At 40.4% G+C, this 23,735-nt stretch overlaps 1 protein-coding gene across 1 annotated transcript; it reads left to right on the plus strand.

Annotated features, from left to right (window-relative positions):
• Positions 1–1,074: 1,074 nt before the first annotated feature.
• On the plus strand, positions 1,075–16,113 carry LOC137284413 (probable flavin-containing monoamine oxidase A). Its single transcript, XM_067816207.1, has 11 exons — positions 1,075–1,303; positions 6,229–6,319; positions 6,870–7,014; positions 7,503–7,617; positions 8,377–8,534; positions 9,456–9,545; positions 10,818–10,905; positions 11,316–11,581; positions 13,112–13,299; positions 13,924–14,011; positions 14,647–16,113. Exons 1-11 carry the CDS (start codon positions 1,186–1,188, stop codon positions 14,869–14,871), a joined length of 1,572 nt encoding a protein of 523 aa, XP_067672308.1. The 5' UTR covers positions 1,075–1,185; the 3' UTR covers positions 14,872–16,113.
• Positions 16,114–23,735: the final 7,622 nt, after the last annotated feature.

Genomic DNA, 23,735 nt, shown 5'->3' on the forward strand with positions numbered 1-23,735 from the left:
TTGCTGAGGATACTTTTGCTTTATCAACGACTGTTGATAACTTGATATCGTAATACACGAGGATGAGATACTATACATCATAAAAGTCACACTTTCGTATTTGGATCCGTGAAGATCCGGGGAAGAGTAGGTCTTCAGCAACCCATGATTGTCCCGAAAAGCGACTGTGCTTGTCATATGATGCGACTAACGAGATTGGATGGCCAGACTCGCTGACTTGGTAGACACATGTCATCGGTTCTCACTTGCGCGCACTCCTGCTCTTGATCATTGGATTGTCTGGTCCAGACACAATTATTTACAGACCACCGCCATATAGCTGGAATATTGCTGAGTGCGGCGTAAACTTAAACCCACTCACTCACACTCACTCGGTATGGACTGAAGTGCACCGATGTCATAGTATTGTGACGTCATCAAGTTCATGACGTCACAGCATTGTCAGTTCAATGTACAACCTTTTTTCGTTAAAACGACAAAATCCTTGATCTCACACAAGTAACGTCTCCTGAACACAATTTTGGATGATAATAGAGAATCTTACCCGATTGTCATTTGACATCAAATATATCACCACGAGTTGATAAAGTGAGAAATATCCAATGCTTGTGGGAGTGTTGATATTTTGATAGACACGAGGGTGAGATTCTATTTATCACCCAAAACCATTCTTCTTTAGTTTTTATTGAAAACTGTACGTCTCTGTACACGATCCTGCCATTCCAGTGCAACGATGTCATAGTATTGAGACGTCATCGCGGTTTTGACGTCAGAGCATTGTGAGTCATGTAACTGATGACGTTAGGGCATATTGCATCGTGACTGAAATTGTCCAACTTCATTTTGTTGATTGTGGAGAATAGAACACGCGTCTTCGGCACGCGTCAAAATAAGGTCGATTGTTTTAAGCATGAGAACTGTTTGTTGGGATTTTCCTCAACTCGGCTTGGAAAATATAAACATTCAGAGGGTCACCTTCAAACTGTGCAATCTGTTGTCAGAGCAAACACATATCGACTTCAACCTCCCAGAACACTCTAGCAGACGATTCTTTCGCCGTCACGTGGTTTAATCAGTATCACGTGATCCCTTGTATGATGAAAGCCAGTGTGTGATGTGCATGTCCGAGGTTATGTGGTACATACAGGTGGGGTGTTTGATGCGGTACCTTTGTGAAGTTTGACCATGGAATCATACGAAGTGGACGTTGTAATTATTGGTGGCGGCCTATCGGGACTGTCCGCAGCATTTTATTTACTGAAGAAGGACCGTGGTCTAAAAATATGTCTGCTCGAAGCGAAGGGTGAGTTACCGGCGTTTCGATAACACGTTATATCGGGGGCATGTTTTTTATTTTATTTATTTAATTTATTTAAAAATTTAGTTAACTCATATTGTTTATGACAGAGGTTTTATGTAACGATGTGAAAATACTCCAAAACTCATTCATTTATATGACCTACAAATACACGACCTTGGTTGTCAGACCATGTAGAAGAGGTACCGTATTAACGGTATAGCGAGGATGACGGTATGAGCAGAGAATCACGTACTCATGCGTCCTATTCTGACTGCATCTGGCTTATCAGAAGCAGAGGATGATAATTGTTTGAGTCCATCTCATCCGCCACGCCCACAATGAGTCGTATGAACAGATTTTAACTATGTCATGAGAAATGAGGTTTAACTTCCATCTGGATAGGTGTCATGATTACTTATCTGAAGGTTAGATAAACTTTAAATCGATTTTCTCAAATATGTGAATGAATAGGTCACCATGACTCATTTATCACGGAAAATATTATTCTAAACGTTTCAACTATAAACTATGTATAATCTCGTGATAAACACTGCCCTGAAACACATATTATTATCCATTTTTAAGTAGTTTTGTGAATTATGCATTTCGAAGGTCTCGTTTTATGTCCTTTTCAATATAAATATGGATACGTCTCAATCCAAATAAATTAACCGTTCTCATGATTGTATCACATTTTCTGAAAACACGATGACATTGCTAATTTTCAAATTGAATTTATGTTCCTTTGCTCTTCATATTCTGTAATAAACATATGACGAAAAGACAAAGGCATTTCTAGATAGCTCCCATACGAGATCATGCCTTTGTATGCAAGGCTATTTTTTTAAAACTTTTTTGATACCCGCTGTAATATATACGTGGCAGTGCTTAAAACCTGTGATATTTACAACGATCTTTGTACAGACTCGTTTCTGCTTCATTTCATGGCGCAAATTGGCTCTGTTTGGGCCTAATGGTTTGTTCTTCGAGGCGTGTACTTGCTTTGTGTTTGTTTAAAGAGCTATTAACACCAAAAACCATAAAGTGCAATACTCACTGAAAGCAGTGATAGGGATTGCTCTGGTATAAAACTGCTGAATTCAACTGAAAAGAAATCTTTTCAAAAGAGCCTATCATCTGAAACGCGTGTTCCACCCTGTAATCAACGAATAACATAAACACGGTTATGGGTTTGATTTTCAGATTCTTACTAATCATAATACTTGCAAATCAAAACGCATATTGCTTCACCAAAGCGTGGATACGGCTGTCTTGATGTGAAGGGTCTGTTGTCCGCCTGCGTAACAGCGGTACAAAACATCGCATTCACGAAATAATGAGGTTGCTTCCCATAAAGTGTGTCTGTATTGTACTTTTAGGTACAGTGTTGTAACACGTCAGTTCCACCGATCACCTGTGAGTGAGTGATTATGGTTTTACGCCGCAGCAATATTCCAGAAATACCACCTAAGAAAGAGTTCACTTACTTTGTACATACTTGCTCGAGGGGGACAGTCACTCCCATTGTAAATGCTACTCCATGAAAGATGTTCATCGAATCGACACCCTAGCCTCAAATTATGGGTCCAGGCTTGAGATCCCCCCCCCCCCCCCCCCCCCCCCCCGCTAGCTGTTGTGTGTGGACGTTCATTGTTTAATCACGATGCACATCACCGCACATATTGCAAGATCACGTTACAGGAAATAAATGGCGGCAAAGGGATATTTTGTTTGGGCAGGTCTTTTTGTGTTAAAATGAAATGAAATATATAATGAAATGAATCTCACTGGATATCTATGTTCAGGTAGTAGTGACGCCATCTCATGTCGTCAGCAGTTCCTCATCACAACCAGTTCATGTACTGCATCTGGCACCGAATTTCATCTTTGGTTTATAGACGTTTGACTAAAACATGGACTGGTCTATGAAAATAATTCAAAATCCGCTGTCAAATATTGTAGCTGTTATTTTTAAAAAGTGTTAGGTTAGACGAATATTTACGGTCATGATATTGTGTGACTGTTGATGTTTGAACTGTTCAGAGTTACTTCCCTTAAGTTATGCATGACGATTTGTTTGCTATTTGTCATAATTCGTTGTATTTTTAAAAACATTTCAGATACATTTTCGAGAGGTTTTGATTATAGTACCGGAATTAATTCTGTTATCTTGATCAGTGAAATATCTTTTAAACATCTCACTGAACTCTGACCTTTGGAATAATAATGACAAAGATCACTCCTTTCTTTCTTTCTTTCTTTACATGTTTTGAAGTTTCCCACTCAAAACCAACATTCAAAAACGTGAAGTCTCATTGAAAGGTGGAATCTAATAAGTAGGCGCAGTGTATACGTTCTCTTCAAAACACTATCCATTGTGCTGTATATCGAAAGTAGGTCAGAGCTACCTTAACTTCGGCAGGTGTCTCAGGTTTACCGTACCATTCATATCTGAGTTCGGAAAAAATTGCCATTTCGTAAATTGTATATGGCTGAAATATCGCCGATGGGACGACATATGTTATCCCATTCACCCATAATTATGGTTAATGTTCCATGCTCTGGCCGCTTGAGTGAATCGCTGTCGGGAAACATCCTAATATAAATAAAATTGCCGCATGAGTGCTGAATCATGATACCTGTAGTGAGATTACATAATATACAGGACAAATTAGGGATATTGGCATTTTATGGCTGATATTTTATCAGTGTGCCAATGCATAAATGCATCATTATTAATAATTTCAAAATTTACAAATATCCCGAACTATTTTTGCCTAGTATAGATGACAACTTGTCGTGTTGTTTAGAAACAGGCCGCACGCAGGCGATTGTTGAACCCTAATGTCATGGAGCACTAAAACTGCCTTTCATTATAACTTGGTACGTTTGCGCATTTCCTGATTACACGGACTTCTTTGTTCAGATTTCTAACTTCTTCAGACCTATTACATGCTCCCCGCGTGGCGTTATGAACAGACTAGGTCTCACACTGACATTAGAGACTCTAGAAAAACGTACTATTTAGACAATTTAGAAGGATTTGCCTTGGTGCTGATTACACATTGTCCGGGTCACAAATTGCAAACAACGTCAGTTACAGATAGCAACTATCTGTCTGTCTGTCTGTCTGTCTGTGTGAGTGTGCGCATGCGTGTGTGTATAGTTTATTTCAGGCCCATAAGACAATATATATGTAGTTTAATTCTGACAAAGAATCCACGGGCCCGTAGGACACTACTATTGTCTGGTATCGTTAATTCAGTGTCCCAGGGTTTAAATTTTGTACATGTTTCCGAGCCTTGGCGACGATGTCATCTATTACTTACCCCAAAGTATTAACATTACGTAACTGGAACCATGAACATATCCAGCTTGTGACACACCGAATTGGCTGCAACTTGATGCACCGACGTTTATGAAGACATAATACCATTTAGAAAGTGTCGACTGTAACCCGTGTTATATGTGGGACTACACATTGTCTATAAAGTACAAATTTTAGAACTTTTGTTGAGTCCCACCCGGGATTCGAACACACATTCTCAGAATCAGTCATCTAATCGACAGCACATATAGTCAGCCGTTTAACCCAGAGACTCAAACTGCGCATCTAATCAGTGACTCAGATTGGACTGTGTGAAATCTGGAATATTTTGACCAGTTTTGGTTGAAACCAGTGACTCCGGTTTGATGTGCAAAGATGCGATACCTCAGGAAGTGGTACATAGATGTAATGTTGTTGACTGCCGCTGACTGTCTTTACACACCGATGTTCTATGGGTACTTCAATACAAGTAAACTAACACTAACTTGGACTGACATTTAGCCCATGAAATATTGAATGAATAAATTGATGTATTTTGCATGAAATTGCTTAGTGACAGATATTCCGTGCCTTGGTTATTGTGAGTGGAGTGTATATATACTCTTAAAAAAAGTAGGTGAACTTCAGTATTTTTAATCGTAAAGAAAAATACTGAAGTTCCCCTACTTTTGTTGAAGAGTACATTCACAGCCCACTCACATTATCAAAGGCACAGAATATCTGTGGGATCCTTTCCGTGATATATTACCAAGCAATTTCACACAAAAACATCAATTCATTCAGAGCAAACAGTCATAATTTTCTTGCCGGATCGTCCGAGGTGACTATCAAGAGAAACTGATGTGTAGTGGAGGTAATGCGGTAACTCTAGAACGGGAGCACCATCCTGATATACAATTACAGGTGTAGTATGTCGGAGGGATGATAATCACATATGCAGCATATGGTATATCAAACTGACAGCTTTACACAGTGTGGTCTCCTCAGATGCCCATGATATGGGGATGAGACGGGGTTATCTACCACTATAGCATGCGGCCTGTCATCACAAGGACACCCAAACAGCAAGGACATGCTGGTACTAAACACACAACCATGTTTGTTACATAAGATCATACATCCAGTAAATAGGTACACAGATGCGGGAACTGAAGTATTCAGCTGAAAATATTATTCCTTTTATTTACTGATTCTTAAAAATAATAACTTCCTATCACTGAATCTGTGAAGATCCAGGTAAGAGCTGGCCTTCAGCAATCCTACTATGAGGCGACTGACGGGATCGGGTGGTCAGGCTCACTGACTTGGTACACACATGTCATCGTATGCCATTTGAATAGATCGATGCTGTTGATCACAGGATTGTCTGGTCCAGACTAAATGATTTACAGACCGCTGCCCTGAACTGACACATTGCTGAGTGCGGCGTCAAACAAGAACCAAACCCCCATTGTGTGTATGATTAATTTTGTGTCCGAGTGTTTTGTACACATTTCCGAGCCCTGAAGATGATGTCCTATAGTACTTACTACGTCCCAGATGTATTACCACGACATGAGTGGAACGACGAACTTATTCTGGCTGTTCTCTTATGTGACAGACCGAATTGGCGGGAGGACGGAAACCCGGCAACTTGATGCAGCAGACGGCACCAAAGACTTCTGGGATCTTGGGGGCGAGTGGGTCGGAAGGTAGTATGGGCCAACGTTAAAATATTTGTACATGCACCACTATACTGTAAACGAGTCCACGTTAATATCACAAAGTATTTAAAATACATTTTGATTGAAGAGTCACACAATTAACTAGCATGTACAGGTGAAATGTGCACAAACAGGGACTTCATCGAAATAACTATCTCCTGAATATATGGCTTAGGGTAGAGTCATACCAGTGTTGTAAGTCAGGAATCGGGGTCCAGTTATTTATCAGTAGGGATGGGAGCGCGGTGAAATGGCAAAATGTGTCGTGTGTCACCAGTAATGCATCACAGATAACACAGACACGAATAAGGTGTACACTTGAACATGATTTAGGGCTATTAATTTACAATTACTGGAAGGCGGGAATGAAATTTGGTTAAAGGTCTTTGAGCGTCCATGAAAAACGTGTATAAGTCGAGGGATCAGCTAAATATGACACAGACTGAGGTAACTTTAACCGTGGCCTCCAAGGCCCATCACATTGTTAATGCTGAAAAATTACTGACAAAAATGTATGACCAACGTCAGTGTTTTCCAGGCCGCAGACACACCTGCAGTATCTGCTGCAGAAGTTCCGTATGGACACCTTCAACCCCGTGGCCCCCCACACCGAGTCCCCCATCACACCTACCCCCAGACTTGCCTGGAAGACCAGACTAGATGTCTTACAGTTTTCCTGGAAGGTGGGTGCGATGTTAGTAACCATCAAGTATATGATGCTGTGGTATCGGGTAGTCCTAGGTGTTTGTCATTACAGAACTGATAGTAACCCTCTCTCTCTCGTTGCGAGTTTAGGGTCTGCCCTTTCATTATATCTGGCGCTTTTGATTTTGTCTTTTCGTGGAATGCACAGGGCGAGTTATTATTTTAAGTCAAACGATTCTGACCCTCCCAACCCTAAACTGTACGCACATATACCGTAGACAGTACACATACAGCGCATCATTCACTTTCAGTTTATTCTTCTTGATTGCACAGAATCAATAAACTGATTAATAATGACATATAGCAATTTACCTGAACGCATGTATGGAACACATCTTTTTACGAATTTATGCGACTTTTTGCGACTTACCTGTTACGAGCATATCACATGGAAAGGGATTTTGTTGCCACGCTGAAAAATTTTCCGATATATCATTTTGATTATTTTGTGTTGTCATGATAACAGTTGAAACGCCTGAAGAGTCGCCTGTCACGGAGCGACATCAAGAACTCAGTGGAGGCGCTCAAGTGGGATGGCATCACGTTCGAGAAATATCGAGATGACAACTTGTGGACTGTAGGTACGACACTGTACAGCAATTACTAGATCACAAAAATAGCCCACAAACACATATGCAACATAGGTTAGAAGTATATAGTTCTAATACACCCTACTCGTGAAGGTCCGGGGTAGAATAGGCCTTCAGCAACCCATGCTTGCTATAAAACGCAACTATGCATGTCGTAAGGGGCGACTAACGGGATCGGGTGATCAGGCTCGCTGACTTGGTTGACGCATGTCATCGGTTGCCAACTGCGCAGATCGACGCTGTTGTTGGTCACTGAAATGTCTGATCCGGACTCGAGTATTTACAGACCGCCGCCCTATAGCTGGAATATTGCTGAGTGCGGCGTAAAACTCAACTCACTCACTCTAATACACCCGTTTTGACTCTCAGCCTTGATGCTAGTTTCTAGCTTTACAAGCTCTTGTGGTTAAACCCTTCATCAGAATATTTCAGAGAACGGATTTAACAAGTGAACAAAGCAAGATATGCTGACTAATGCCGTATCTGATTTTATACAGGCGCCAGTCAAAAATTTAGACATGACAAAGTAGGTTCTGGTTTGCTTCAATAACATGGAATATTATACACTTCATATTACATTCCATATCCCAGTTGCGTAGATCGGTGCTCATGCTGTTAACCACTGGATCGTCTGGTCAAGAGTCGATTCTTTTGCTGACTGCAAAACTAAACTCAATAGATCAATCATACTACACTGATTCCAGCGTGTTTATGTCTTCGATGAAGGTTTTGTGACTCTTTTTTCCCCAGAGGCCAAGAACCTTGTAGATGCGGCGTGTCGGTGTATGTTTGGACTGTCCCCGGCAGAAATGACCCTGTTGTACTTCCTCATGTACATCAACTCGGCTGGAGGATTCAAAATATTCACCACACCGGCAGAGTTCACCGGCAGGGAAAGCAGGGTGAAGGTCAGCTGTGCAGATGTAGAGGAGTTTGTGTATGCAGCTCAAAATACGTTAAATACCACCCAGTAAATGTAGAAGAGTCGGACCTGTACTTTCTTGTGAGATTCAGATCATTTTGTGTGCATTTATACACAAGTTTGTAAATATGAACCTGTTCTTCCAATCGGTATGCCAGTTTGGAATAACCTCCTAAAAGACTTCCCCTCTGAGATACGAGAGTGGGATCATTTTTACTCAAGGATTATTCATTGTACATCAGTGTGAGAGATCCGGATTTTCAAGCATCAGACGTTTTAACAAAGGACCTTTCTTGTCTTGACTTAGACATGCATTTGATGCAAAATGCGAAACTCTTCAATCCCTATCAGCACCAGACCACCTCCATTGTGTAGTGTCAGCAACAGTAAGGCAAAATAAAAAAGTGAAATGTTTCCCGGGCATCGGCGCGTCACGTTTAGTTGTGCGCGTAACATTTTTTTATTTAAGGAAAAAAATTGACATGGCCGCGCCCCGATCATCCATTTGTCCACTATAAGAATGTGTGTCTGTAAGCACGAGTGTGACGAATGTGTGAATCTGCAACTCATTAACTTCATTTCGAAGCGGTGTATCTGAGAGACATGTGTTCCCCCTCGTCACCCTTTTTTCTATCAATTTAAAAAAAAATTGAGCCCGACAACCGTTTATTTTTTTATGCAGTCTATGTTACCCCAGTGCATCTGCCTTCAGGTGTTTAACTGCACTTCGCTTGAAGTGGTGCATATGCATTAGTGAATAATAATGCCAATAGCCCAATGCATTTTAAGAGTTAGACTTCAAACAGAACACAGTGTGTCCAGGGGAGACATCGAACCATCAGGCTATCACACCACCCGTTCTTTATATGAGATGCATGTTTACATATTGATTGGTGAATGTTTTCAGGGTGGAGTTCAACAGCTCGCTACACATATGATGCACAAGATCGGCAAGAAGAACGTGCACATGAACCAACCCGTGACGCATATAGTGCAGGTAGAACGCATACTTGTCAGTTAAAATGCAGGGGCTCAATTTTGGTCTTTTATAAAGGCCAAGTGCCACAGTGCAAGTGACTTCAAGAAAGTAATTTGTCCTGACTAATTTTCCACTTTTCATGATAATCATAATCATGATGATGCAGGTATGACAGAATGCTACAACATGGTATTTGGTGATAATGTTTAGTGGACTATTTCTTGAGACGTTATAAATAGCCAAGAAAGTTAACTCTATTTTATGATAGTTATGAAAATTAATAGCTACATTTTGAGCAGATATGAAATGAAATCCAAGTATATTTACAGTTTGAAACCATAAGCAGAACTATCAAGTAGCCCACGGACAAGTAAGATGCCATTGTTGGATTGCCCGAAATGAAAAGTGACTTGTTATGGTCGTCGGGCGATGGGACGTTTGAACCCATAAAACGGAGCTTAGAAAACTGCATACACGTTTATCAAACCTCTTTATCATTAATGTAACCTTGGACATATATGCAAACGTTGATGAAAAATGTCAGACATTTTGTCTCTAGAACGGGGACAAGATAACCCGATTATGGTTCAAGATTTGTCTTATACGTCGTAAGCAGCCTCTTGATGGTCGTAAATAAGTTGTGACAAACTAAGATATGGTTGTCTGGGTTATCAGGCTCCGAGACTTTGTTGACTGAATTGTCCGGTTCCTGAACATGGTTGACTGGGTTGTCAGGCTCCGGGACTTGGTTGGCTGGGTTGTTAGGCTCCGGAATTTGGTTCGCTGGGTTGTCAGGGTCTTGAACATGGTTGACTGTGTTTTCAGGCTTCTGGAATTGGTTGACTGATTTGTCAGGCTATGGGAATTGGTTGACTGGGTTGTCAGTGTCCTGATAATGGTTGACTTGGTTGTCAGGCTCCATGACATGTTTCACTGGGCTGCCATGGCCTTGGTTGACTGTGTTGTTGTGGTCCTGAACATGGTTGACTGGATTGGAAGGCTCCGAGAATTGGTTGAGTGGTTTGTCAGGGTCCTGAACATGGTTGATTGGGTTGTCAGGACGCTGAACAAGGTTGACTGGGTTGTCAGGCTCCTGGACTTTGATGTCCGGTAGACTGGGCGTCACTGTACCCTGTCAGCTTTTGGACATTCTTTGAGATCTTTACTCGATTGCATGATATGCTATGATAGTGCAGGAATATCGCTTACACAAACCAAAGTATACATATATCTTGTTCTGCTAACAAGTAATGTTGCATTTACTTATTTTGAACTATTCCCCTTTTTCAGTCAGGGGAAAAGGTTACTGTGGTAACGGAGAACCGCCTTCAAGTGCAGTGTAGCAGGGTCATCATGGCAATACCACCACACCATGCAGGTCCGTATCTTTCTGTTAATCGGCTGTATAGGCAATACTTGGACAGTGAACAACGTCTATTTAGTGCGTAAAGAATAATTTTTAAAATATGGCATTTTGTTCATCCGCTTTTTGACGACAATCGTGTTAGGTTTAATATATCATAAGTGAGCAAGTCAGTGACCCAAGCTATGTTTTTAGAGAAATGTAAGGACAGACAAAGGCGAAGCTTCTCCCTGGGTCATGGCATTCATTACGTATTGTCAGATTCTATTTAGAATTTGGAAATGTCGGCCACACCACATTTCGTCTTATGGTAGTACAGTATGGGAAAAAAGAATAACATAAAACAGCTGCTGCCTTAATGATATTAAGCATTATAAGAGGGAAAATGTGCAGTTATCATACTAGTACCATCATCTCTGCTTCAGCCAGAATCAAGTACACGCCTCCCCTACCCTCTAGGAAATTGAACCTGTTGAACAGCGTGCCTATAGCCTTCCTGGTCAAATTTGCCGTGACCTTTGAGGAACCGTTCTGGAAGGACAGTGGGCCCGATAAACGCCACTTTGGATTCCAAACAGTGTTGGAGGACCCAGAACTTGGACCCATAGGGATTGCGTATGATGCAACGTCTGCCAGAGGGAACCCAGCATTGGCGGGCTTCCTGTCGTCTGCGTGCGGCACAGAGGGTGACGTGAGTAAATTGTGTGAACACTCGAGCATTATGGCCAGTCATGGGTCAAGCAATAGCCTCGTGAAGACATGGGGGACATGGATGACCCAGTCGTTCACTATGCCGAGCTACATCCCTTGTTCATGCCAGAACTCGTGGTTTGGAACCTCTTGACTTGCTTCTGGTATGACAGCTGGAGATCGTGCCGCAGCAAACGTCTCAGAAGCACACGAATGTGAGCTTTGTTCCTCCAGTGATATAACCAGGAGTGTCTGTCTACTTATTTTGAGGGAGACTAAGTGGTGTAGCATCATTTAACTATAGTACTGTCGTAAATGAGAAAAAACTCTGTTTTTTACATTTATCTCTACAATTTATGTAGCTAATAAGTAAAGGTGTGAAACATAATATGTTAAACTAAATTCGGCCTAACTACAGTTCCAGTGGTAGGGAGATAGGAAACGTACACCTGAGCTCGAGGAGACTGCAGAACTGTGTAAATGCAGAAATAGTGTAAGGCGTTTTTCGTTCATTATGCAAATTAGCGTCAAGTGATATTGTATCACAAAGGACATTTTAAAAGTCCATTTTGAAATTAGGCTTAGCTTCCCTATATATCAATGCTGAAACTGTTTAGGATGCAACTTCGATGGAATCTCACTGTCAATTTTAATAGAAACATGTATCAAAGCAAAACCAGGATGGGTGTCGCAGACAATGGATGGGGTCGGGCTTCAGAATAGAGATATCAGCTAAAGTATGACCGTGCTTCAGGGGAATTACACTCTCTTACCATAACAATTTAGAAATAATATCGATCTTCGGATGGTCATCCCACCGATTTTGAGACATTTAATACGATGGCTGATGATGGGTTTTCTATGGGTATCATACACTTTTACATATCTCAGCATAAACGTTATGAAAGAAGGACACCTAAGATTTTAATCAATCGATGAGACATTTTAAACACACATGAAAAAGCACAAAATCTTGGAGATTGTTCCTGTAGGCAGCACATGCATTTCGGTCGACTAATCGTCGTCATACCTGTCTGAGCGACCCAATCGTCATCTGCAGTCTGATCTGCTGATTTCAGCAGTTATTCGTGTGTTCTAAGTTTTGCCCAATTTACGAGTAAACGTGCTGGATATCGTCTTACCTGTCACACTGAATGCCCAGTTGGACATAATTATGCCATTTGCAGTTGTGTAAATTTTAGGAATACAGAGTAACAGCCTAAACATTTTTCCTGTTTTCGACAGTACTTCTGTAGCATGGGTATTGGCTGACTGTGTGACATGGAACCCCAACACGGTCCTCAGTTCATACTGATTTATACATTCCGACGTGAGATATGATTGCTATGTTGATGATAGTAGAGTTTCAAAACAAATAGATGTCGTTAGTTCAAATTGTGGACGGACAATTAATGATGACTAGCTGCACTAGACCAACAATGATTTCTTTTGAATAAATATGTTTGAAGAAAACAGGCGTTTGAATCGATTCTATTAACACAGGCATCATACAATGTAATTTCTGCAACAGCCTCGAAGACGACGGGACGCCATATTTGACCTTCTTGAGAGCGTTCTTGGTCCGAGCGTCCGTCAGTATTTAGATTTCGTCCAGAAGGACTGGAGCATAGAGCCTTACAACGGGGGATGCTTCCTCAAATCGCTCATCCCAGGGACCACCAAGTATTTCAACCAGGACCTTAGGGAGCCGTTTGAACGGTGAGTGAAATACTGGAGAAGAATATGGTCATGGTAAATTCTTTGAGGTACACAGCTGTTTCGATAGAGGGTATGAATATGTGATCCAGCGTGGGCTTGTAATAAAATATCAGTAACTTAATTGTCACCCTAAGTAATGAAGATGCGATCAAAGGGTTAGAATATTGAAGATGTAAACATTACACGACACTAATGTAGGACATGACTACATGTTGACTTACATGGCAGTTTCCCACTAAAAGGGAGACTACAGGTTGTGGCAAACTGGCATGTTGACTTACATGGCAGTTTCCCACTAAAAGCGAGACTACAGGTTGTGGCAAACTGGCATGTTGACTTACTTGGCAGTTCCCCACTAGAAGTGAGACTACAAGCTGTGGCAAACTGGCATGTTGACTTACATGGTGGGTACTTTCAGCAAGACTAATACAAGTCTTCAAAACCCCACTCTGACATATAAGTCAAATGTGTGTTGTTGCTCGGTTCATAGCTAAGGGTACCTTAATTTTACAGAGTTCCTGTCTTCAACGTGGTATGAAGTACGATTAGGCCTATTTGTTCTGATCAGAACCGTTTCCTGTCGATAAGCACATGAATTCATGTTTTCATTGCCACCTTTTAAAGGATCCATTTCGCTGGAACCGAAACAGCAACGATTTGGTGCGGGTTCATGAATGGTGCCATACAGTCAGGCTTCAGGGCAGCTACAGAGGTGAGAAATCACGACATTCAACTTTTATAACCCAGGATTGTTCAGAACTGTGATTCACATGGTGTCCAGTCAGTTGTGACAGGCAATTCTTCATACAGCCATAAATGTCAAGGTAGAGACAACATGTCTCTTTTATAATGTCCTCGTGATAGAGAGTTCACCTTCACCAGTGCACCTCCAATGATAAAGGAGTCCCATGAGCTGTACATTATTGGATTGGTATTATGTAGCGTAGAAAACACTTCTACCTGTAATGAATCAACGCTCATGTCCGCACGGACAGTAGATATGACTGATAGGTGAAATGTCAAGACCCCATAATATAGCTCTTGATGTGCAGTTGGTACAATGCATATTATTGTGTGCCCACCCCCACCCACCCCTCCCCCGGACACATCATCCATTCTCTATTTGTGCGCTCAGTATACACATTTAATTTTGTGTGGGGTATAAAACCGTGAAAAAGGGCAGTGGAAATACAAACGATCCATTCAAAGCCATGTGAGTCCTGTTTTTGATTCACGAGACTGGAGGACTAAATTCTCTTATGAAAACACACACGATACTCCACGTCTGACGATATTATATGCAGTGCTGCACTTTCATACTGAAATTATATGAATATTCTTCCCCAGGTTCTGTATCACGTACGGCCGCAGCTAATTACCTCCCCTGATCCCGAGGCCAACCGGTTTTTCGAGGATGACGACAACAGATTCGGCGATGACACAAATCTGCTCCGGTGGTTGTTGTTCGCTGCAGTCGGGGCAGGCTTTGCATCGGCTCTTTATGTTGTGCTCAAATCTGACAAAGGAGTGACCAGGAACTTAATGGAAAATATACGCATAGTATTTGATTGATTCACATAATTTATCGGATGTTGGATATAATTCATATTGACATTTGGGACCCACAGAGCCAGTCACGAGACGTGTCCAGATCTGAAACAGTGCTGTGACTCCTTATAGGAGGTGACTGTGACTACCAGTCTGACGACAGTTTGATTTATACGTGTTGAAGCGTCTATAACTTCCTTGAAACAATCTTCGGGGAATATGTTTTATGTATTTTCAGATGCCAAAAAATGCTCTCGCATTTTCCATGATAATGATACGGGTCTTACAATAGATATGTATCATTCATGTCTTGAACAACCGATAACAGCATATTATGCAATGTATAGTTATGGTTTGTGCATTTGTAAATTTGTTGCAAACATGACATTATTTAAGGAGAGGCAGTTATTTTGCCATTTCAGTGCATTTCGCAGGGTGATATAAACATGACATTGACATGGTTACTGACGGTCGCCGTGTTGCTGGAATATTGCCGAGAGAGGCGTTACACAACAAACAAACCCGACCATGGTTACTGTTTGTGTCAATATTACTTTGTTTTCATGTTGGGTTCCTGGCTGATGGTTTACATAATTTTATGTTTACACAAACTCATTGTGGTTTAGGCAGGATCTTTTCGCTCCCATTTCGAGAGGCATTGTAAGGAGTAAAAGATTTGATTTAAATAAGACAGACAGAAAATACACACATTTGTTTGATGTTTTCTGTTTCAAGTTGCATTCCACGTTAGTGTCTCTTCAAAGTATGTACTGGTACGTAAGTATAAACATATATGAGTACATGTATCTCATAATATGTAAATGTTTACTGCCAGTTTAGGAAAGATTGAAGAGGTGTACTGGACATTTGTTGATTGCGGTTTTGTCGTGGAGCAATGTTGAATAACATTACACCATACATAAACTAATACTGCAACTTGCACACACACACACACACACACACACACACACACACACACACACACACACACACACACACACACACACACACACACTGGAGTCAAACAAACTACGACATGGCAGTGTAATGTGTAGAAGATTCTACTCGGTTATTTGAGAAACTTGGGGCAGAGCCGTCATGAAGGAGTGCATGCTGCATTGTAGTAATTCTGACCCGAATGTTAATGCTGCGTGTGGCTCTTGTGATTGTGTGCCAAACTTCAGAAGATCGAGTTATTGTAATCAAAACTGTACAGTACTGAACTATCAACTAACAAACACCAACAGAAATAAATACGATTTCAAATATTTTGTTTGGTTTTATGTAGTCAACGTGTGTGGTCATCTAGTTCTGAGCAATGGTCTCAAAGGCGACCTTGTATAAACAGTTGATTCAATCTGGGACAATATTATTTTTCGTCTCACTATCATAGATCTCAAAAAGGTATCGTATCCAAGTTCATCAGCTACATGGATTAGAAAATTACTTACAAAGTTAGACTATGTGTCGTTTAATACCTCAGGTTTTGTCATTTTATATAATATGAATAATTAGTAGTTGATGCTAGGAGCAATGGGCGGTGAGGTAGCCCAGTGGTTAAAGCCAAAGACCTGGCTTGGATTTCCACATGGGTACTGGGGCTTGGAAGGGTCCAAATGTTTTACACAGGTACCCCACCTAATATGACTCCACCCTACCCGGTAGTCTAAGTAAACTTATCCTCAGTACATTTCGTTACACTCCACCACTGAGTCTAACAAAACCTTATAGGAGGTCGCGTCAGGTAACATTTGAGACTGACCAATCAGAACACAGCTTAACAAATCGCGAAAGTGCACATACGCACATGCCTTTTGAACTTTTTATCTCAAAAAGGTTCGCACCCGAACGATTTCGAATGCTATTTAGCGTACGATCGCTTCCGGATGATGCACACGGCGTACGTACTGCCATGACAACGGTGAGTAGACAGTCGCTGAAAATAGTGCTTTTGACAATATTCAGGGATGTTATCTTGCGGAAATATTAGCTAATGGTAACCGTGTCAACAGAAACCCCAAAGCGTATACATGTATACTGAAGGTCAAATAACTGTGTTATTTGCTGATTTTTGTTTGTGGAGAGATCTGTGTCAGTGACCTGAATATTTTGAAAGTCCCTCCGATCCCTAATTAGTAGCCATTGTCTGATTGGATAAATCTATTTAACCGTCTCGCATTTGATTGGACTGTCATTGGTTGCTCATAGGTTACCTGACGCGACCTTCTACTAGGTTTTGTTAGACTCAGTGGTGTAGTGTAACGAAATACACTGAGACGAAGTTTACTTAGACTGCCCTACCCGGATACTGTCATTTTGATTCCTGACATCACATTTGGAAGAAATGGCAATATATCCTTCAGCTCAGAGACTAATATTTCGAGTTTTTCTATATCTTATTTAAAAGAAGTGACTGTAACCTGTGTCTCAATCTTCAAAGACATTACAACCTATTAATCCTGAGAGAATAGCATAGCACATTGTTTAATCTGTTAGTCTTATGATCATGAATGCTCCGGGTATTGAGACCGGTACCCGGGCCCTCCTCATTGCTGACCCGTCCCGAGTATCCTGGTTATCCGTCCCAGCCCTAATGGTTATGGTGTCCAAGGTATTGTTGGAATATTGTTAAGAGCGCAGCGTAAAACCACACTCACACAGTCGAAAGGAGCCCTACATGGCCAGGTTGTAAAGTTTCAATCTTACACTCAGTATAGTGCTGTGAACTTTTCTAACCTGGATCGAACACTGCTTCAAAACAGCGCTTGTTCTGCGTGATTTATTACAGGCTGCCAGCTTGACGATACGATTTACTGATGAAGATATCGAGAGAGTTGTTCACATCTGTTGCCGTCAGGAATACTTGTACAGCAGAACATGTTGGGAATATTAAATATGTAGCGTGCTCATAGTTTGTACTTTATGTCGAACACGTCACATCAACAGTCTTGATAACAATGGAATGCTTTTTCATATAAGTTGAGAATTAAGATAAACGATTAATTTCAGTTTCGCTTACCCTTCTTTGATGATGCGCTTTCAGAAGATTTGATCTGACTCTTTCAGTGAAGATTCCAAACCAACATTGGCAATTTTAATTTGGCTTTTCAGAATGTGGTTGGCTGTCTGCCACTTGATGCTGAAATGAATGAGTGTTGTTTTTCGCAGCCTTTAGCAGTATTCCAGTAATATCACCGGACTGGGAAACCAGGAAGGGGCTTCACATTGTACGCACGTGGGGAATCGACCCCGGATCTTCGGTACAACGATCGAACGGACTAACCTCTAAGCCCGCCAATGGGACAATGCGACATATATTTTTACCCGTCATCAAGTAAATATCAAGTTTCACCAAACTGTTTTCACAGACCCTTAACGTGAAAAATCAACTGATTTCGTTCTTGATACGTAATTATGGGGCTTCCTCAATTGACCAGTGCTCACAACTGGCAGGTTATTGGTATATGCGGATTGCTGGCATGTCATCAGACATGTCAGAAAATGGGAGGAAACTAATAATGTTAAGGACCTTTAACGTTCAGGTCGACCATGAGCGAATGAGTATGGTTTTACGAATCTTCTAGCAATATTCCAACAACATAATAGCGGGGGCTTCACATTTTGTACCCGTATGGAGAATTTTAACCGGGTCTTCGGCATGACGAGCGAAAGTTTTAACCACTAGGCTACCCCACCTCCCCTCGAACCGATTCACAGAATTGCCAGACCTCAGACGTCGTCTGTTTATGTAAACTGGCACTTTGAAGTGGCATGTTAAATCAGAGTAGCTTCTAGTTCTATATCACCCCTATCCGGAAGTACGGCCCCAAATCCCTCCACTCGGATGGGTATAGAGCTAGACCTCATGAAACATCCGTTGCTTGCCACAGAACCGTTGAACCACTGACCTTCTGATCCTAAGTTGGACACTTTGTCCACGTGACCAAAGAGGTTAAACCCGGGTAGACAAGGTAAGGATGTCATCTGGTCACCCCTAATTAATAAATGGACTGGCCCACACTTTGATAAATATAGAAAGCAATAACAGACCAAGTGGACATCCTTGTCTAGCACCAGTTTTCTCCCTTCGCCGACAACTACAGCAGACTTCACGTTGTCAAATGAATGTTGAAATATATTTTCAGAGATACCATTTCTTAAAAGAAGATACATGTAATGTAATTTATTTTGGTCAACCACGTCGAACGCTTCCTTGAAACCAACGAAAGCATGTAAGAATCTGCCTTTTCCTCAAGAATGAATATGGTTCTTGGTAACATATTGACACATATTGCTTCTTAAAAGCGGTAATAATTATCTAGAAGGGCATATGGAGTCGTCGAACAGATGATATCAACTTCTCAACCAATCGCCAACAGTCGTCCATTTCCATAAACTGCAAGAAGACTAATCTCCAAATCGATGAATCGTAAGTAATAATGCGGCATACAAATCCAGGAGCGTTTAGCACTGTGGTGTTTTGTGAAAAGTAATTCTGAGATCTTAAATAGGTTATTTCAATATGTGAGCCTTTAAAGACTGTGAAAAATGTCTACCGCTATCTTGACCTTACAACGTAAAATGTAATAGGATTGTGTTGCATTTGTCATAAAAGATTCATATCCACACACCTGCGTTTGTTTACACATGTTGCTTAATCAGCATTTTCTTTGTGTTGATCTATTTGGCTTTCCAAGTGTATTTCAGTTAAATATTTATTTCGGTATATAAAAAGACCCGATAAATATAGAAATAACAGTTTCAAAATAACATGTTTTCATATATAACTGATCAACATTATCTTTTGATTACATTTCACTCAGTGTTGTATTTGGAGATGTAATGTATTCATCTATTTCATAAATTATCATTCATCATGTTATGAAGATACATATCCTAACTCGCCAAAACTTTTTTCTGATTGATTTCCCGTTTGATACATTCATTATACACTGCAGCACCCTGAGCTTTGTCATTTTTTTTCTAAATATTTTCGTAAATATTACAGTGTTTATGAATATTTACGAAGAAAATGTGACTTTTTCTGAATAATGAGATTGTGTTTTCTTTACCGTTATGTATAATCATACACAATGTCACATGAACACAATCCAATATTTTGAATCCTCTAGATTGTAGTGCTAAGTATTTTCTGGTAAGGTAATCTGCTTATTAAATTAGAGCTCTACATACTTTCATATTTGGTTTATAGAACATAAATGCAATAAATCTGAAATGTTTGGAAAGCTAAACTAGATCAGTATTATTGTCATTGTTTATTAAAAGAGAATCCTTAAATGTTAGGGAAATTTACATAACAAACACATTGTACTCTTGTAAACTTTAACACCATATTTAGAAATGTATATCTGGAAATGAGACATGAGCAACTGAGAATAATTACGTTAGAATATATAGTCCGTGTTAGCAGCATATGACTGCCGTTTTTGGATGCTGTGACTGTCGTTTTCTACGCTCGGCGACCGTTCTCGGATGCTTTTGTAGCTGATACACGAGTTTTGTTTCCATTTCAAACCATTAGTTTTCCATTACAGAGCGTTTGTTTCGGTTTTAGAGGATATTGTTGCAGTTTTTAGAAGTATATTTTCCGATGTTGGTGGTTTGGGAACTGTTTTAGTGATTTGTTCACCGTTTCATGGTTGGCCTGAATTTTGGCCGAGTTCTGCTGCGTTGTTCCGTTCGCTGAATGACATACCAGACGTATTAAATGGGTATCATTTCGGGGATTTAGCGGGCCAGGGTAATGCATTGACCTTGTTCTGATGTATATACTTCTCAACAATTCGAGCAACGTGAAATACAGCGTTATCTAATTCTTATGTCACTTCGGGGCTGTCCTGTTGCAAAGGAAGGTAAAACGGCATCTTTCTCGTCTCGGCATCTCAGAGCATTTAAATTCCCTCTGTCACAATATTTAGTTTCCATATTTTTCTACTAGATTACCAGACGATAGCTCTATTTTCACATACAAGGCAAATGCCTTATTAACAGATCTTAAATATATATACCGGCAGAAAAGGAAACGCAAGTTTACAAAATGAAATCTCATAAAGGTAAGCGTTCATGTTTATGTTTTAAAAACCATTTTAAAAACCTGACAAAACAGTTTTGTTACTTTTGCTGTTCAGTATAATTTAAAAAAACCGCTCCAATTATTAATAATATATCATCTTTGGAGACTCTCCTGAGACCTGCGTGACTATTAATTATTCTCTCTAGTTCACATCCACTTTATTCGAAATAATCCAATCATATACTACTGAGATTTTGTCGGTGTGACTTCAATTTTAACTCGCTCACTCAAGGGCAACATCAAATTTGTTGACAATGGTCGTTGTATGTTTACGGTGGCGTGCTCGCAGTCTAATGCATGGTATTTTTTACATGTTCAATACCATTCAAACACACACACACACACACACACACACGCACACCACACACACACAAAAAAACAAACAAAAACACACACACACACACACACGCACACCACACACACACACACACACAAAACAAAACAAAAACACCACACACACACAAACACACACACACACAAACACACACACACACAAACACACACACACACACACACACACACACACACACACACACACACACACACACACACATATATGAGACAACTCAAAGACGTTCATTCCGTCTACTCCACACTCTGTTACGTCTGTCTAAATTGATAAATCCTGAGCATATTTTCATTTATTCGAAAACAACCTTGATTGGTCCAGCGACGTACTGCAGTAAGGTCACCGTCCGACACATTTGGTGGCTCATTAAGTCGAGTTATCGCTTTCTCGTCTAGTAATATCGCTTTCTCGACTCGTGATATAACTTTCTATGGCCCTAATCAGCTACCGTACATATAGGTATGCCCTCACACCCGAAGACCTGCGAAGTTCATCTCAAATTTGATAGGCACTTGGCCACGGTTTTGAAACACGGATTTTGATGAAAGGATCTTGAGCTACAGTTTTTGCACTTTGTCGAGCAAATCGATTTCTGTCATCAACGTTATGTGTGGACATGATTGTAATTACTGACTGTGGTAAAACAACGCCCTGTCTTGTTCCAACTTGCAACACGTAGAGAGACAAGACGAGACGAAATATGATGAGAGAATTGTGAGGGGTTGTTCTTGTGTATTGATTCGCAAGTTCCCAAGTTGAAACTATCTGCTAATTTAAAAAAAATCTATCTGTTATTTATCACTTTGTGTGGGATATTGTTAAACTGTACGGATAACACCTTCAAGAAGTAAGCTGATAAAGCCTACACGGGTTTGTAGTATTAGCAGATTCATGACCCAATATACACAGCTAGGTATACAGGGATTGTTCATTCATGAGTAATATCCTAAAGTATCTCTCTGTGACAACTTCATAGTCAAATGTCTGTGTGTCTGTGTGTGTCTGTGTGTGTGTGTTTTACGGCCTAAAATGTTATAATGGCTCCAGATGTTTTTTTTCTAAATAATACGTGCTTTCATTATACATGGTTTCTTCCAGAAGAAATTGTATACATGTATTTTAATCTGTCACACTATACCTTTGTGCTATATTTACTGTTGGTGCCAAGATTACAAACATTCGTGTATATTTATGAAGATATGGTTCGTCTTTATACAGTATATCACTACCATGCAAGGATGAGGTTTATGTTGGAAGGGGTTCATTGAGCTTATAATGCAGCTTCCTGTCCTTATATTCCCCTGATGGTTCTTCTCAGTGCTGCTGCGTTCTGCGTATCTTATATTCCAGCCGTAGTTAGCATATTCTGGAAGTTGATATATCGTCAAAAGAACGTGAATATTTTCAAATTTGCAATTCTCTCATGGCTTAGTAATAGACTCTGAAAAGTATTCATCTATGTGGGAACGTATACACCTTTCAAACAGGCACTTACCAGTTTGTACTGTAAGGCGTATTACAGGCGTTGTAGACAAGCATCAGTGTTGGACATGATCCGAAGGGGCATACATTAGTTGGTTCAGAATCCGTCCACTTCGAGTATCTGCAATTTGAAAAAGACCCCAAGGACAACATGTGGATGTTGGACTTCCTCACCTTTATCACTGAGGCCATATTCCCTATACGACATCTAAAGACTCAAACATTGTCCGGGAATGGATACCATTTAAGAAGAATGTACTAAAAACGTTATTATGGTCTTCTGAAACTGAATGATTTCATCGTATTGACTGTGACAGACTGTATCATCTGACATTCAACGAACATCATTGAAACTTATATATTGGAGGGTATAGCAAACTAAGCTCATTATGTTCGAGTATTCTTCTGTTCACTTCACTAAATAAAATACGCTTGCCATCAAAATCACATGCATCTTGCTCAATATTTAGCGTCGTTTGATAGGCGTAGTGGTCCTGTTCACTGAGATGCACCTCAGTTGCCAGTTATTGCACGGCCTGTGAAGATTGTTGGAACCTTTTCGGGGGTGCATAGTTTGAATCCTTTGGCCTTGAAGTTGCTGTCGTTACTGGAGGGCGGTCATTACCGCCCTATAAGGTCTATTGGTTGTTTTGATGTAAAAGCCAAATAGGATTTCATGTTGACTTTATACCTATATACCCGCTATATACCTATATACCCGTTTTGTCTCACTGTTCTAGAACGATAAATATAAGTCTTTTTTCATGCACTTCTTTACGTCTTAACACTGAATTGCGAGGGAATAATACGCTTCTGTTCGGCTGGCCTTTTAAAGTGAACATCGCTGGCCATTTTACCTGGAATGTGTCATGCTTCTTTCACATTTCGTGTACTTCAAATAACACTATTTCTGTGGTTCAAATCCCATGATTCGTTCGCAAGATTGTCCCTGTTACAGTAACC

Source organism: Haliotis asinina, chromosome 5, assembly GCF_037392515.1.
Source record: "Haliotis asinina isolate JCU_RB_2024 chromosome 5, JCU_Hal_asi_v2, whole genome shotgun sequence".
Lineage (NCBI taxonomy): Eukaryota > Metazoa > Mollusca > Gastropoda > Lepetellida > Haliotidae > Haliotis > Haliotis asinina.

Excerpts from the sequence above, each read along its gene's own strand:
- LOC137284413 (XM_067816207.1), top strand. The coding sequence starts at position 1,186 with ATGGAATCATACGAAGTGGACGTTGTAATTATTGGTGGCGGCCTATCG. Across the intron at positions 7,618-8,376 it reads TGACAACTTGTGGACTGTAG|AGGCCAAGAACCTTGTAGAT; the intron begins GTACGACACTGT and ends TTTTTTCCCCAG. Across the intron at positions 8,535-9,455 it reads GCAGGGAAAGCAGGGTGAAG|GGTGGAGTTCAACAGCTCGC; the intron begins GTCAGCTGTGCA and ends GAATGTTTTCAG.